This window comes from Pogona vitticeps, chromosome 1, assembly GCF_051106095.1.
Source record: "Pogona vitticeps strain Pit_001003342236 chromosome 1, PviZW2.1, whole genome shotgun sequence".
NCBI lineage: Eukaryota > Metazoa > Chordata > Lepidosauria > Squamata > Agamidae > Pogona > Pogona vitticeps.
In genome coordinates, this window is record NC_135783.1 from 54,763,700 (window position 1) to 54,780,780 (window position 17,081).

General features: G+C 41.5%; 1 protein-coding gene across 8 annotated transcripts in view; it reads left to right on the top strand.

Annotated features, from left to right (window-relative positions):
* Positions 1-17,081, top strand: part of AKT3 (AKT serine/threonine kinase 3) — a 287,165-nt gene that overhangs the window by 131,397 nt on the left and 138,687 nt on the right. For 4 of the 8 annotated variants that reach the window (XM_078383109.1, XM_072993019.2, XM_020787673.3 and 1 more), the window contains one exon: positions 6,107-6,232. The exons of 3 other annotated variants lie outside the window; for them this stretch is intronic. Coding sequence is in view for 3 of the 5 variants with exons in the window: in XM_072993019.2 (XP_072849120.1) it covers positions 6,107-6,232 (126 nt within the window). In the remaining 2 variants the exon portion in view is untranslated. Of the gene's footprint in view, positions 1-6,106; positions 6,233-17,081 lie in introns of those variants that run through there. One more of the 8 variants, XM_078383110.1, reaches the window with a different exon arrangement.

Consider the following 17,081-nt stretch of genomic DNA (forward strand, 5'->3'; position numbering starts at 1 on the left):
AAAGGAAAAACCAGAGATCTGTTCAGGAAAATTGGAGATATTAAAGGAACCTTTTGTGCAAAGATGAACATGAAAAAGGACAAAAATGGGAGGGACCTCACAGAAGCAGAAGACATCAAGAAGAAGTGGCAAGAATACACAGAGGAACTATACCAGAAAGATGTGGATATCCCAGACAACCCAGATAATGTGGTTGCTGACCTAGAGCCAGACATCCTGGAGAGTGAAGTCAAGTGGGCCTTAGAAAGCTTGTCTAACAACAAGGCCAGTGGAGGTGATGGCATCCCAGTGGAACTATTTAAAATTTTAAAAGATGACGCTGTTAAAGTGCTATATTCAATATGCCAGCAAATTTGGAAAACTCAGCAGTGGCCAGAGGACTGGAAACGATCAGTCTACATCCCAATCCCAAAGAAGGGCAGTGCCAAAGAATGCTCCAACTACCGTACAATTGCACTCATTTCCCACGGTAGCAAGGTTATGCTCAAAATCCTGCAAGGTAGGCTTCAGCAGTATGTGGACCGAGAACTCCCAGAAGTACAAGCTGGATTCCGAAGAGGCAGAGGAACTAGAGACCAAATTGCTAACATGCCCTGGATTATGGAGAAAGCCAGAGAGTTCCAGAAAAACATCTACTTCTGCTTCATTGACTATGCAAAAGCCTTGGACTGTGTGGACCACAGCAAACTATGACAAGTCCTTAAAGAAATGGGACTGCCTGATCACCTTATCTACCTCCTGAGAAACCTATATGTGGGACAGGAAGCAATAGTTAGAACTGGATATGGAACAATTGATTTGTTCAAAATTGGGAAAGGAGTACGACAAGGCTGTATATTGTCCCCCTGCTTATTTAACTTATATGCAGAATACATCATGCGGAAGGCTGGACTGGATGAATCCCAATCTGGAATTAAGATTGCCGGAAGAAATATCAACAACCTCTGATATGCAGATGATACCACTCTGATGGCAGAAAGTGAGGAGGAATTAAGGAACCTTGTAATGAGGGTGAAAGAGGATAGTGCAAAAAACGGTCTGAAGCTCAACATCAAAAAAACTAAGATCATGGCCACTGGTCCCATCACCTCCTGTCAAATAGAAGGGGAAGATATGGAGGCAGTGACAGATTTCACTTTGTTGGGCTCCATGATCACTGCAGATGGTGACAGCAGCCCTGAAATTAAAAGATGCCTGTTTCTTGGGAGGAAAGTGATGACAAACCTCGATAGCGTATTAAAAAGCAGAGACATCACCTTGCCAACAAAAGTCCGCATAGTCCAAGCTATGTTTTTTCCTGTCGTGATGTATGGAAGTGAGAGCTGGACCATAAAGAAAGCAGACCGCCGAAGAATTGATGCTTTTGAATTGTGGTGTTGGAGGAGGCTCTTGAGAGTCCCCTGGACTGCAAGGAGAACAAACCTATCAATTCTAAAGGAAATCAACCCTGAGTGCTCCCTAGACACCCATATAATGTGGTTAAAGAACAAATTAACCAGGCAAGAGATACCCAGAAGCAAACTACTGCCAGACCCAGAGGATACAGTGGTGCCTCGACTTACGACCATAATCCGTTCCAGGAGATGGACGTAACTCGAAATGGTGGTAAGTCGAAACACTTTTTCCCATTGAAATGCATTGGAACGCGATTAATGTGTTCCGGCCAAAACAACAACACACCAATAATAATAATAATAATAATAATAATAATAATAATAATAATAATAATAATAATAATAATAATAATAATAATAATAATAATAATACATAAATAAATACATAAATAAATAAAGCACACAGCAGCCCCGTTGGAAGGTGCTGGGGCTTAAAAAAACAACAACCAAAAATAAAGCACACAGTAGACTTGTCGGAAGGCACTCGGGCTTTAAAAACAAAACAAAACCCAAAAATAAACAACACAGCAAGCCCCATCAGAAGGTCCTGGGGTTGAAAAAATAAACACACCAAAACACACAAAAAAAATCACAGCACAGAAACATAACCCCCCCCAGGCCAAACCCACCGTGCAAAACCCTGTAAATCTACTTGCTCAGAACTAGGCAGTCCCAAGCCTCCTCCGATGCACACACTCTAATCATTGGGGCAAAAGAGCTACAAAGAAGATCTTCACCGACCAACGGTTAGCCCTCTAATTTGAATTCCCCGCCTTTTTTCCCTGCCTCTTTGGATCGCAACTCGAGGCTCTGGCCACAAGTCCAAGCAAAATTTTGCAGCCAGAGCTGGTCGCAACTTGAAATGTTTGCATGTCAGGATGGTCGTAAGTTGAGGCACCACTGTATAATGACTGAACATCACCAGTTGTCAATTTCAGTCCACAAGTGAGACCACTCATATGCATCATAAATGATCATAAGTGATTTCCAGTCGATTCTTGATAAGAATACTTGACTCTCCAAAGCAGTTGGTGGCAAACCTATGTTTGCTTACAGACAACCCCACATTCTCCAAAGCCAAAAAAAAAAGGATAAGAAAATATTAAAAGAGTGCATTTTATTGGTAGTAAGTGCAAAAGTGAAGAACACAAAACAAAGTTCCATGTGCTATCTCTTGGTGTAACTAATTTCAACAAATAATACATATTACATATGCGTAGCAGTGGCTTTGCATTGTGTTTTCCTTCTAGAGCAGGGGGTTTGAAACTCAATTCACATGGGGGCCACTAGAGGCTGAGTCTGGGTGAGTCTGGGCCGCATCAGATTTTCTGCCAAGCGGAGCAAGAGCCCGAGGAAGCCGCCCAGGAGTTTCCTTAGCCGACAGACAGGTGGGCTGGCTGGCAGGCTGCAGTTCTGGATGGAGGGTGCAAGAGGTGCTGTCTTGGGAGACAGCCGGCGAGCAAGGCAAGGCTTTTTTCAAAACTCTTGACAGCAGAGGATGTGAGGGCGCTTTGGGGGGACAGGCAAGGGAGGGCCACAAGCTATCATCTGGGGGGCCGCAAATGGCCCCCGGGCCGCATGTTTGAGACCCCTGTTCTAGAGTGACTCATTTTGGCTTATAAATGAGCAGGAGGTAGGTCTATGTATTTTGGAGATCCTGTGATTATTAAACAGTAGGAGAGAGGAACCTTTTACATACATCAGAAGAGTGCATCGACTTAATTGCAGTACAAGGCTCAGCATCTGACAGCTAGCTACTCAGAGTCCCTCCAAAAGTGTGGTTTTTGGCAATGGCAAACTTGTCAAATAGGTGGATGAGTTTCCATTCAGTAAATCAGTTAATTCCTAATGCCTTTGCTGCTTGGGAGTGACTTTGTAGTTGCAGTGGCAAAGGAAAAGAAGTTTTTTTTTTAAAAAAAAGTCATTTTTCCCAGTCTGCATGCAAATAGAAAATGGATATCTCATAATATCTTTTAGAAAATTAATTAACTGGATTAAATAGAGCATTGTAACAACAGTCACATCCAACATATTCTTAGCAGGGAAAATATTAATGTGTATGGACAGACCATAGCCTAATGGGACAAACTTTGTTTTTAACTAGAAATTGAAGCAAAATAAGAATTTTGGTGGTTGTGGAGTCAGAATCAAAATGATGACTTATAGGGCAGAGCCAGTGCTTGCAGGGTGGAATGAGATAGGATATCTTCAGTGAATGATTAAATTTGGCCGAATTTCAAACAAAATTACCCCATTTCTTTCTTTATCTTCTTGCCCTTGATGCAGCAAGTTATCCATTGTTCTCCCATGAGCTATACATAGACATCAGCTACATAAATGAGTGGAAGTCCATATCTGAATCAGTTCTAATTAATCTAGGATTCTAATGTAATTAATTAATTAATTATTCATGATTCTCTCCAAGGTTTTCTAGGTTTAACGTACTTGGCTCCTGGTGGTATTATGGGACCATGCACCTTGATCAAAGTTACAGACAGACTTTTCTCCTGGGATGCACAGTGAGGAATTACGCTCCCAACCCCTGGCTCTATACTAAGGCACTCCAACCTACTGAGCTATCCAGCCAACTGATTTTAACTTAAATGGGAAAACTGTTGCTCTTCTTAAAAAAGTATGTTGCAAAGCATCCAGTGGACTACATTAAGTGCCTATCTGTCCATTGTTCATGCCTTATGCAAAAATACTGTGCAAGGTGGCTGTTAGTGGAAGTAATATCTCAAAATAAACATCTGTAGTATAGGTTCCTTTAGCTCTCTTCTAACTTGTGCTGTGTAGGAGAAGGAGAATCCATTACATTAGTAGTTTCTTTTTGGCTGGTAGACAGTCAGCATTGGTACAATCCTGTGGATGCAGCATGAAAACAATATTTTTTTTCTGTGTTAAATTGTAGGAAAATTCAACAATATAGGATTTATAATTTATCTTCCATTTTATGTTCCTGTGACCTTAATAACACCTAGATTACTAGATTTTAATGGCCTGCTTCACACATTCACCAATCATACCCCAAATTTATTTTAAATCTTTTTCTAGCATTTATTTATTTATTTATCAGCCCAAATAGAAGGGAGCTGGGGTCTTCAGTCCTTTTCCTTCCACATTTGACATTCTTGTGTTGATACAAGATCTCTCTTGTCTTAAAAAGAAAACAAATTATACAAATGAGAAGATTGGAAAGAGAAAATTAAAACTAAAGAACAAGTAAGACCCAATTTTGGTGAAGAAAAACTAAATTGATTAAAAGTTGGAGAAGTGGTTAATAGAGGGTGAGAAATTAAAACTAGGAGATAGAAATTTTACTAATTTTGAAGAAATTATAAAGAATTTAGAAAAAGAAATAGATAAGAAAAAAGAGAAAGGAAGAACATGAGTAATTTATAGAATCTTGATGGATCAGGGAGAACAGTTAGAAGAGTTAAACCATGTGGGAGATGGATATAGGGGAAATAGATGAAAATGACTTGAAAAAAAATCTGGAATAAAAGGGTTTTTTAAAATATGTAAATTAGGATAACAGAAAATGGTTATAAAATATTATGGAGATGGTGTTAACACTGGTAAAATTAAATATTATAGATTTTTAATATTATAGGAAATGATGGAAATCTAACAAAGAAGCTAGGACATATTTTCATTTGCAGTGAAATTGTGAAGTTATACAAAAAGTACGGGTTAAAGTATTTGAAGAGATCAGAGAATTGTTGGAAATCAATATTGAAATGGTTCCAAAAACAGTATTGTTATTGATGAAAGAAAATTGTGATGTGAATTAAAAAAAAAAAAGAAAGAAAGAAAGAAAGAAAGAAAGAAAGAAAGAAAGAAAGAAAGAAAGAAAGAAAGAAATGAATTTGATAACTGCAGCTCGATTGCTTTTAGCGAAGAATATGAAGAAGAATTGGGATTTCCAGCTGCAGGACTGATGCAATGAAATCTGACATATATAGCAGTTAATGATAAACTGACTTTGGAAATTAAGTTTAAAAAGGGAGAGATAAAGGTTAATAGATTCAGTGAAATATGGAGATAATTTTAAAAAGCTGTATTGTGTAAAGGGAAAGGGAAAAACCGGGCAACGAATATATGTATTTTTGGAATGACTTTGGGAGTGGCTAAAGGAGAAGATAAGTTATGATTATAAGTAAAATATGTAAGATACAATGCTCCCTAGGGAGAGGAGTGCACTTGTATTTTGTGTTTATGTATTTAGTAAGTTTTATGTGTTTGTAGTATATGTATTTTAAATAACAATTTGTTATTAAAACAATTTGTTATTAAAAAGATACAATATCTCTGTTATAAACCTTCGCTGTGTAGAGGAAGCAGGGTTGTGTTCTGCACAATTTAGGAGGGAAATGTCTGAAAAGTGTTTATCTTAATTCCAGGAAAAGCTTAATAATACAGCAGGAGTGATGAATTTTGGAGGGTCTGAGGACAAGTTTTCAACCTTAAGGATTCAGTGGAGATCACAGTAGTCCCGAAAATGAGGAAAAGGACAAATTTAAAATCAATGTTATTGGAAGTCTGTTTTAATTTCATGAGAACATATATTACATGGTTTTTGTGAGAATGCAATGGGGAGAAGACACATGTATGTCACCTTGAGCTTGTTGAGGAAGAGATGAAATATGAATGTAACTGGTAAGCACTACACCACTTCTTTCATATTGCAGTAATACTCTTTTCTTATTTAGGAGAATATATAAAAAATTGGAGGCCAAGATACTTCCTGTTGAAGACAGATGGCTCTTTCATAGGATATAAGGAGAAGCCTCAAGATGTGGATCTACCATATCCTCTTAACAACTTTTCAGTAGCAAGTAAGTATGTCTAGCAAGCACTCAGATTTTTTTTTAAAGGATCACCAAATTTATGGCTGAATAGATGCATACAGTGTTTTTTTCCTGCAATCCTTTCATTTGTTTCGTGTGAATTAGGAGTTTGGCTCCCGTACACATTCTTAGAAATGGCAATAAAGTTACATATGCACATGTAAAATAGGCATAAATCCGTTCATGTGTACTTAATAAGCATGCAAAAGACCAGAAGAAAGACTATAGTTTTAGTGCAATTACTACTGTATTTGGTAGGACTTTACTTCTGACTAAAAGTGAACAAACTCTATTATCTGAAATGGATACCGCTTCCATTTCCATCAGCTCCCTCTGCCACAGCACATTGTTATACCACCGTATCAACCTCTGCAAGAAGAATTAAAAAATTTACTTCTCAAAGACGCCATAGAACTGGTACAACACAACAACGTTTCTCTCGCTATTTTACCATCCCCAAAAAGGACGGCGGTCTTCGCCCAATCCTAGACCTCAGAGAACTCAACCATTATGTTATCACCACACATGGTAACCCTCAAGTCGGTTCTACCCCTCAGAAAAAAAGATTGGTTCACAGTCATAGATCTAAGATACCGCTTCCATACATACTTCCACATCACCATCTATCCATCCCACAGGTGGTATCTTCGATTCCAACTAGGGTCTCGAGCCTATCAATTCAAAAGACTTCCCTTGCAACAGCTCCCAGAGTCTTCACAAAGTGTGTGGCCCAGTAGCTGCTTACCTCAGTCTACAAAACACCGTCATTTTCCCATACATTGATGATTAGCTCTTGGTAGCTCACTCCTGTCGCAAAGCTCGCAGAGACACTTGTTTCACCTTATCCCTCCTCACCATCTTGGTCTCATGGTCAACATGCAAAAATCCAAAATGAGCCCTACAAGGGTCATTCAGTACATCAGAACACGCATAGACTCTATCTGAACCCGCGCATTCCTTCCCCTCGACAAACAACAAAGCCTCATCTCTTTGCTGCACAACTTTATCCCCAGTGCTCTGGTACCCGCCCTGCTGGTGCAATGTGTCCTAGTGTCACGTTCCCAGGGGTTACAATAGCCGAAGTCCAGTAAACCAGTCCAGGGTCAGAGATACCAAGAATGCAAACCAGAGTTCCAAAACAAACTTACAGAGTGCAGTCCAAAGTCAAAGTCCAGGGTCAGATACAGAGTCAGAGTCCAAAGTTCAGAGTACGTAGTCCAGGGCCAAGGTCCAAAGTTCAATACCAGTGCAAGTCCAGGGTCAAGGTCCAGAGTTCAGGAACAAGAGACGTGGATGCCAGCCAAGATGTTGACTCCTTGCTTCCACGAAGTTTCTTGCTTCGCTGAAGCTTGTTTTATCCTAAAGCAGCTCCCTGAGCTGTTGGAACACTCTCTATTCTCAGGGCTAGGTGAACGCAGGTCCCTGTGGAAAGCTTTAGAGCGATCCTCTGCTCTTCTTTCCCTGAGTCTTTTCCGAAGCCTGCCCCGAAGCCTGTCTGCTGTGGAGGGAGAACCTGGAGGCTGCTCAGCTGTTTCCAATCTCTCCACATTCTCCTCAGCCACAATTAACCCTTCTGGGTCCAGATCTTCGGGCGCACTCATGACACCTAGGCACCATGACCTCCATGACCTCAGTTGTACACATATATATCTAAAAATGAGGTTGCTACAATTGTGGTTTCTCACCCTCTTCGACCCACTAACGGACTCTCCTCACACTCTACTGAGAGTCACCCCCGAACTCGCCTCCCAACTCCAATGGTGGGGTTTCATTCCAAACCTTTCAGTAGGACGTCCATTCCAACAACCTTGTCCTCAAATACTGGTCATGACTGATGCCAGCCTCACAGGCTGGGGAGCATATTGTGGCTCTCTCAGAATCCATGCCAACTGGTCCCGCAGAGAACATTCCCTCCACATAGACGAGCTGGAACTTCTGGCGGTCGTAAGAGCATGCAAAGCTTTCAGGACCATCCTTATTGGCAAAATGGTACAAATTGCCACTGACAATACTATAGCCATGTACTACATCCTCAAACAAGGTGGCACCCACTCCCCATGCCTCCTCTATTTGGAAATAGATCTCTGGGAATGGTGCCTCTCACGTCACATCTGCCTAACACCTTTACATATTGCAGGCCAGGACAGCAATCTGATGGACCTCCTCAGTCGTGCCAGCTCCCAACCTCATGAGTGGAAATTACAAGTGGGGCACGCCAACTCTGGATCTCTTCGCCTCATGAAAAACGCGGAAGTGCAAACGCTATTGCTCCCATGCTGGAATCTGCAAACACTCCCAGGGACATGCATTCATTGGCCGTTGTTCCAGGACTCTCTTATATCTGTTCCCACCTTTTCCACTCCTTCACAAAGTAGTCATCCATCTACTACAGTACAAACTGGACACCATTGTTATAGCCCCATGGTGGCTACGAGAACCTTGGTTTCCAGTTGTCCACAATCTGTCATCAGAGATTTATCACCTCCCCTATCAGCCACACCTCCTAATGCAGAACAACTCCCAGATACTTCATCTAGACCTACCTGTTCTTCACCTGGCAGCGTGGAGGATTCTGCCTCCTTGATGGATATCGTCCGTCAAGCACGAAAACCTTCAATCAGAAAAGCATATCTATATAAATGGAAGAGATTTCGATCCTTCACTGCAGCAGCTTCCCTACGTCCCATCAGCCCATCTGTTTCCACAGTTCTACACTTTCTTTACATCTGAAATCCACAGGCCTTTCCTTTTCTTCTCTGAGAGTTTACTTCTTGGCAATCGTCTCTTACCAACCACCGACCTCTCCAGCGGCGCGTTTTCTTAGGCACCCCATGCTCAAACATTTTCTCAAGATATTCGCGAAGGCTTTCACTGCCAGGATCTAATGGTTGTTGTGGGTTTTTTGGGCTCTTTGGCCATTTTCTGAAGGTTATTCTTCCTGGCGTCAGGAAGAACAACCTTCAGAACATGGCCAAAGAGCCCAAAAAACCTACAACAACCATTTTCTCAAGCGTTTATCACATGCTTACCTGGATGTTCATCCACCTTCTCCACAATTGTCTTTAACCCTTGTCCTCCGTCAGCTAACTAGACCTCCTTTTGAGCCATTGGCCTCAACGTACCTCCACCTGCTTACCTTCAATCTTAATACAGACAATACATCAAGACCAATCAGGCTTCCTTCCAAAAAGGCAGATGAAAAATAATTTAAGGATAATCTTAAATACTTTGGAATACTATGAAGCTCACCCGGAAAAGCAAATGGCTATGATATTCTTGTATGCAGAGAAAGCTTTTGATAATTTGAATTGGAATTTTATGCTACACCAATTGGAAGTGCTACAAGTTGGAGAAAGTTTTTTGAAATTAATTAAAGCAATCTATAACCAGCAAAAGGCAAAAGTTAGAATCAATGGAGAGCTGACAAAAGAAATACAAATACAAAAAGGTACAAGACAGGGGTGCCCATTCTTTCCATTACTATTCATTCTTACTCTAGAAATATTAACTGAGCAAATTAGAGATAAAAAGGAAATAAAAGGACTGAAAGTAAGAGGTCATACTTTTAAGCTCCAAGCTTTTGCAGATGATCTAGTTATTATACCGGAGCATCCAATAGCCTGTATTGAAGACCTGATGGAGATGCTGATGAATTTTGGTGATATGGCAGGAATGAAAATAAACCAAAAGAAAAAAAATACTTGTTAAAAATATGAGAGACCAAGAACGACAGAAATTAATATAAAGGACTAATTTTCAAGAAGAGAAGAGAGTCAGATATTTAGGGATCCAAATCACAAAGAAAACGAGTACATTAGTCAAAGACAATTACAGTGGTGCCTTGCTTAACGATGTTAATTGGTTCCAAAAAAACATTGCTATGGGAAAACCTACAGCTGTCAAACCTACAGTTCAATGCATTCCAATGGGGGGGGGGGGAATTCACCAAAAATTAACGAAGACTCAGAACAAAGCCAAATTAAGTTTGCAAAGGTTTTACAAAGTGCACTAACGATTGCAAGCATTTAAAACAGTTTTTGAACATTTTAAGACACTTTAAAAATAGTGAAAATGGAAAATTGCTAAGCGAAACAGGGGACCTAAACTGTCATCGCTAAGCGAGGCAGGGTCCTGAACATCGCTATGCGAAATTCCTCCATAGGGAACATCGCTAAACGGAGTGCAAAATCACTCCAAAAACCTAATCGCTAAGCGAATACATCGTTAAATGAGGCAATCGCTAAGCGAGGCACCACTGTATATGAAGTTGATTAAAGAGATAAAGATTCGCTTGGAGAGATGGGAAAAATTACAGCTATCATTGCTGGGAAGAATAGCAACCATCAAAATGAATGTTGTACCTAAAATTTTATTTTTATTTCAGACAAATTTCATAATATTAAAACAGTCATTTTTTCAAGAACTTAACAAGATAATCATGAGATTTGTGTGGCAAGGTAAAAAACCAAGAATTAAAATCAAAGCAATGCAAGATGCCAAACAAAGAGCAGGTTTTGGTCAACCAGATAGGGTATTGTATTATAGATCAACTAGTAGACTCTGTGTACTATGTATTAGTCTGGATAAAGGAATGGATAACTTTAGATAATGATGGACTACTCAAGTTGGAAGGACATGATTTATATTTAGGTTGGCATGCTTTTTATGGTATGATAAGGAAAACAGCAGAAAAGTTTCAACTCGCATTTGATAAGAAGAGCCCTACTAGGGACCTTGAAAAAGATCATCCAGTAGATTTACCAAAAAACACCAGGCTGGGTATCACCCATAGAGGCCTTTACACAACCTAACCTCATGACAGAAGCAAAACTTTTTAAGATATCAAGATCTATTAAAAATGATTGTGAGTTAAGGTCCAAGGAAGAGTTAGAAATGCAAAACATATATCTAGACTGGTGGTTCAGAGCACAAGTGGAATCTAGGTATAGAAAAGATAAAATAGAAGGCTTTTACACAGAACAAACGATATTCGATAAACTTCTGCTGGGCTCAAATGATAAAGTAATTTTAAAAATGTATGATTATTTGCTTGAAACTAAAATGCAAAATGAGATGGTAAAAATGTATGATTAGGTGGGCACAAAATATAGGACATAATATTGATATTGATCAATGGTTGCAAATATGGAAAAATAACAAAGCTAACAAAATCGGCAAATTTCAAGGAAAACATATATAAGATGTTTAATAGGTGGCATAAAAAATTGTCCGAAAAAAATGTCATAGATTTATACAGAGGTGTCAAATGGTTGTTGGAAGTGTGAAGCATAAGAGGGAAGCTTTTACCATATGTGGTGGATGTGCCGAGTAGCGAAACAGTATTGGATAGCAGTATATACTCTGTTACAAAAATACTGCTTTGTAATGTTCCACTAACTCCAGAATTGTTTTTACTGAGCATTATACCAGATAATATAGATAAAACAAAGAACTACTTAGTTGTACATATAGTCACTGCAGCCAGAATTCTTTATGCTAAAAATTGGAAGAAATTGGAGATACCGAAACAAGAGGAACTCATCGAGAAGATATGGGAAGCGGCAGAAATGAATATTCTATCAGAAATGTTGAAAGACTGTCGAATACAAAAGGCAACTGAACAATGGGATTTATTAGTGTTTTAGGCTTCATAAGATGCACCTTTCCATAAGACGCACCAATTTTTTAGGAGAAGAAAACAGGAAAATATAATCTGTTTTCTTCGCTCCATAAGACACACAGACTTTCCACCCCCCTGTTTTGTGGGGAAAAAGTGTGTCTTATGGTGCGAAAAATACGGTATATAAATGGCTTGAGTCACCAGATAGTGCTTGAATAATATAGAATTAAACTAGGATGTACAATGGTGCCCCGCACAGCGAGGTTAATCCGTTCCGGATTAACCTTCGCTGTGGGAAACATCGCACTACGGAACAGAAAAAGGCATTGGAACACATTAAACAGCGTTTAATGCGTTCAAATGCCATAAAATACTTACCGTTGTGCGATGTTTCCCAGGGGCCGGCAGCCATTTTCGCGCCCTCCCCTCGCACAATGAGGGTGCCAAAATGGCTGCCATCAGCTGTCCGGCGGGTCCAAAATGGCCGCCGGAACAGCCGAAAGGGCCCGGGGTGCAGCGTTTTTGCGCCCTTGGTAAGCAAGTGGAGCGCGCGAAAACGCTGCCGGAAGCCCCGAAATGGTTGCTTCGCGAGCAGCTTACCGACCTTCGTTCTGCGATTTCCCGCCTATACGGGCACCGTTTTGCGATCGCATTTGCGATCGCTAAAACGGCCTCGTAGAGCGAATTCATCGCTCTATGAGGCGCCCGTTGTGCGAGGCACCACTGTAACTGTAAGTTGAAACCTGGAGGGCAATCAAATTGTAGAAAGGTGAAAAGTCGACTTGATATCGCAACATGAACAGATTGGATGACAGTACATTTTGTGTTCTCCTTCCCCCTCTTCCCCCCCCATATCCCCCTCTACCTTTAGGTACCCATTACCTTATCCCTAGTTGTTAAAAATAAAAAATAAATTTTAAAAAAATGATTGTAGTGACAGTCTCTCATTAACACCTGTTGTCACTGCTGTGGCCAATGCTATTTACCACTGGACTGTTGGTGACTGAGGAGATTGCTTGCTGAGAGTAGAAAAACATGTTTTGGGAATCTCAGGCATCGTAACTATTGTCCTAGATGGGTTTTGATATTGTTATTCATAAAACATGAGCCCTAATTTATTTATTTTTATTTATTCTATTTGTACCCCGCCTATCTGGTCAATACAACCACTCGTAATGGCCAGCCTTTGGGCTTTTAATCTATAACAGGAAACACTCACAGCCCAGCTGCTCTGATTTATGAAAAAAAATTAGATGACTTCAGACAGCCTGCAGGTTTTCAGTTGGCAAGTATAAGTGAATACAGTGAGAGCGAGTAATTTGGTGAATGACATTTTTATTTGGGGAATGAGTTGGTGAGCATTTTTTTAAAAAAAGAAACAATCCCTAATTGAAAATAAATCATTTGTATGCAAAATCACTTTAAGTCTGCAGTCATGGATACATGTAAGTGGTTTTAAGCCTATTGAATTCCTTTCAGTCAGTTTCTGAATAAGTATGCCTCAGATCAATCTATAGCAGTGGTCCCTAACCTTGGGCCTCCAGATGTTCTTGGACTACAACTCCCAGAAGCCTTCACCACCACCTCTGCTGGCCAGGATTTTTGGGATTTGAAGTCCAAGAACATCTGGAGGCCCAAGGTTGGGGACTACTGATCTATAGCACATGGATTATTTGTCTTAAAAAGACTCTGCAAACTTTAATATAAAAATGTATATTTTTTTATCAGTGGTGGTTTTTTTGTGATTTTGTACTATAGCCCCCAGAATTCTCTAGACAGAATTGTTGGAGTTCCAGCCCGCAAATACAAATTGACAGATTACTAAATTTTGCCCGCCTATAGAAGGACTTACCTCCAATACAGTATATTCTTGTCATTAATTTGGAAAACAAGGGAACCTGCTGTGGTGCTTTGTGGGATTCATAATTCTTTGGAGGTACTCTGTAGAGTCTAGTGGGCAGCAAGACAATGACTCCCAGCATCCTCCACTTGCAGGCAGTCAATTATATTCTCAAAGAACTATGATTCCCAAGAAGCAACATTAAAATAAACAACAGGAAGCAAAGACTGGAGAAGGCAAGGCACTGTCAGATGCAGGTACTTACCTGCAAATTTGTGTTAGTGAACTAGAACACCCAGAGTTCTCCCTGGAGAATTCTGAGGGTAAGCCAAATGATCTTACAAGTAATTACTACCATGTAAATACTATTTTGAATTTAACTCCATCCAAGAAAGGAAGTGAAATATGCAGCCTAGACTTTTATGATTATTTCTTGATTAATTCTTATTCAGTTTATTCACGAAGGCTTTCACGGCCGGGATCTAATGTTTGTTGTGGGTTTTTTGGGCTCTTTGGCCGTGTTCTGGAGGTTGTTCTTCCTAATGTTTCACCAGTCTCTGTGGCCGGCATCTTCAGAGGACAGCACTCTGTGCTCTGGTGTAGTTTGCTTAGGAGTGGAGTATTTATGGCTGTGAGATAGGCTTTTGCCCTATTCAGGGGATGGGTGATTAGTGTATCTTGTTTTGTTGAAACTCAACAAAACTTGGCTTCCAGCTCTGAAAAATACAGCATGCAAAAGGTCAACGACCTCTACTCAGCCACAAGGACCGGGGATCACTACACACAAAAGACCAGCTAATGACACCCATCAATCACAGTGACGGATAATATCCCCTCCTTATCACAACAATACACCCACAACAAGACACACTAACCACCTATTCTTTATACAATTTACCATGGAAAAAGAAATAGAAGGCCAACTCCCGTTCTTAGATGTCATGTTCATACGCAAAACTGATCTCTGACTGGGACACAAGGTCTACAGAAAACCCACACACACAGACCGATACCTACACAAAAATTCCAACCACCACCCACAGCAAAAAAGAGGCATAATTAAAACACTGGTAGACTGCAAATCGGAACTGGGAAGCTCAGTTTCTCAGCACTGAACTCAACCATCTGAATTGGGCCCTATAGGCAAATGGCTACTCCAAAAATGAAATTATAAGAGCCATCAAACCAAGAAAACAACAGCAAACTGAAGAAGAAAAACAGCCACCCACAATTAAAGTATTTCTGCCATACATCAAAGGGGTCGCGGATCGCATGGGGAAACTTTTGAAAAAACATATCCTACAAACAGTATTCAAGCCCAACACAAAAATACAACAGATGTTACGATCAGCAAAGGACAAAAGGGACCCCCTCACCCTGCAGGAGCATACCCTGCAGTTGTGGCCAGGTATACACATAGGATCGTCTTCCTTGCAGGTGAAGGTATCACTTCAGGAACTTAATTGCATCTTTATGGTAGCTCATTAAGATGATAATACCATTGATTGATATCATGGACTAAAGGCTCTCATTTGATTGCCAGGCTTTTTAAAATCTAGTATAGGTCTTAAGTAGCTTCTACCTAAGCCACAAGTATATATTACAGTACATACATGAATACAACCATCTAAGTACAAATCTGGATCCAATGGGTTTCCAGGATACCATGAGAGGGATTCCAGCAGAACTGTCTGGCGCTCCTGTCGAAGCTCTGGTTGATGGCTGGTTCTCCGCCGCTACTAGGGCCATAGACAGGATCGCTCCCAAACGCCCTCTCAGAAGCAGAGCTCGGCCAGGACCCTGGTATAATCAGGATCTACAAGCAATGAAGCGAATAAGGAGACAGCTAGAGCGCGTTTAGAGAAACAAACCGACGGGTTATAATAAGATAGCTGTCAGGATCGCAACTAACCGTTACCTAGCCAAGGTAAAGGCTGCTAGAAGATCTTACTTCGCTGACCGGATAAGCGAAGCTACCAACCAGCAGGCGGAACTTTTCCGTATAGTTCGCAATCTATCCGGAATTGGTCTGGGCGAAGGGCCTCCCGCTAGCATCTCACCTGACCAATTTGCAGCATTTTTAAAATCTAAAGTGGAGGCCATCCGCCGTGATCTTTCTCCATTTTTAAATACAATGGATCGAGCAGAGATGTCCAGTGCTCTGCCTTGCCCGACAATTCTTGAATCCTTTCAGCCTGTAACACCAGATTTGGTTGGCAAGGTGCTTGATCGCTGTCGGGTCACCACCTCTTCTTTTGACCCTTGTCCAGCCTGGCTAATCAAAGCAGCCAGGCCTGTAACAATCGAATGGGCCACTGCAATAATTAATGGGTCTCTTCAAGGAGATACTCATTAGGCCCATTAGGAAGAAACCAAATTTGGCGACGGACGATATTGGCAATTATAGGCCCGTCGCCAATGTTTCTTTCCTTAGCAAAGTGGTTGAGAGGGTGGTGGCAGATCAGCTCCAGGCGCTCTTGGACGAAACCAATGACCTGGACCCATTCCAGTCGGGCTTCAGGCCGCACTATGGTACAGAGACAGCACTGGTCTCACTGATGGATGACCTGTTGAGGGAGGCCGATGGGGGCAATATGTCCTTGTTGGTCCTCCTCAACATTTCGGCAGCCTTTGATACCGTCGACCACGGTGTCCTTCTGGGGAGGCTCTCTGAGTTGGAAGTCGGTGGCCTGGCGCTTGCCTGGCTCCGTTCCTTCTTGGAGGACCGTCCCCAGAAGGTTCAGCTTGGGGAGAGTGTCTCGGCCCCATGGAGTCTCAATTGTGGGGTTCCACAGGGGTTGATCATCTCTCCAATGCTGTTCAACATCTACATGAGGCCGCTGGGCAGGGTCATCAGGGGGTGTGGGGGGCCTTGTGACACCAGTATGCTGATGACACACAGCTCCACATCTCCTTTTTATCTACCTCAGTGGATGCTGTCCTGTCCCTTCAGCGCTGCCTGGAGACTGCATTGGAATGGATGCAGTCGAATGGGTTGAAGCTGAACCCGGACAAGACAGAGGTCATGAGGGTGGGCGGTCCTTCCATCAGCGGTATAGGTAACTCCCTTTCTTTTGGGGGGACAACCGTTGCCTCAAAGAGTGAGGTTCGCAGCTTGGGGGTACATCTGGACCCGGCGCTTACCATGGAAACCCAAGTGGCGTCCGTGGTCCGCTCTGCCTATTTTCATCTATGGCGGATTGCCCAGCTGCAACCCTATCTTGATGGGGGGCTCTCGCTACTCTAGTCCACACGCTCGTAATCTCGAGATTAGACCATTGTAACACACTCTACGTGGGGCTACCTTTGAGGCTGACGCGGAAACTTCAGATGGTCCAGAATGCGGCAGCCAGGCTTCTTAGTGGGGTGAGAAAACA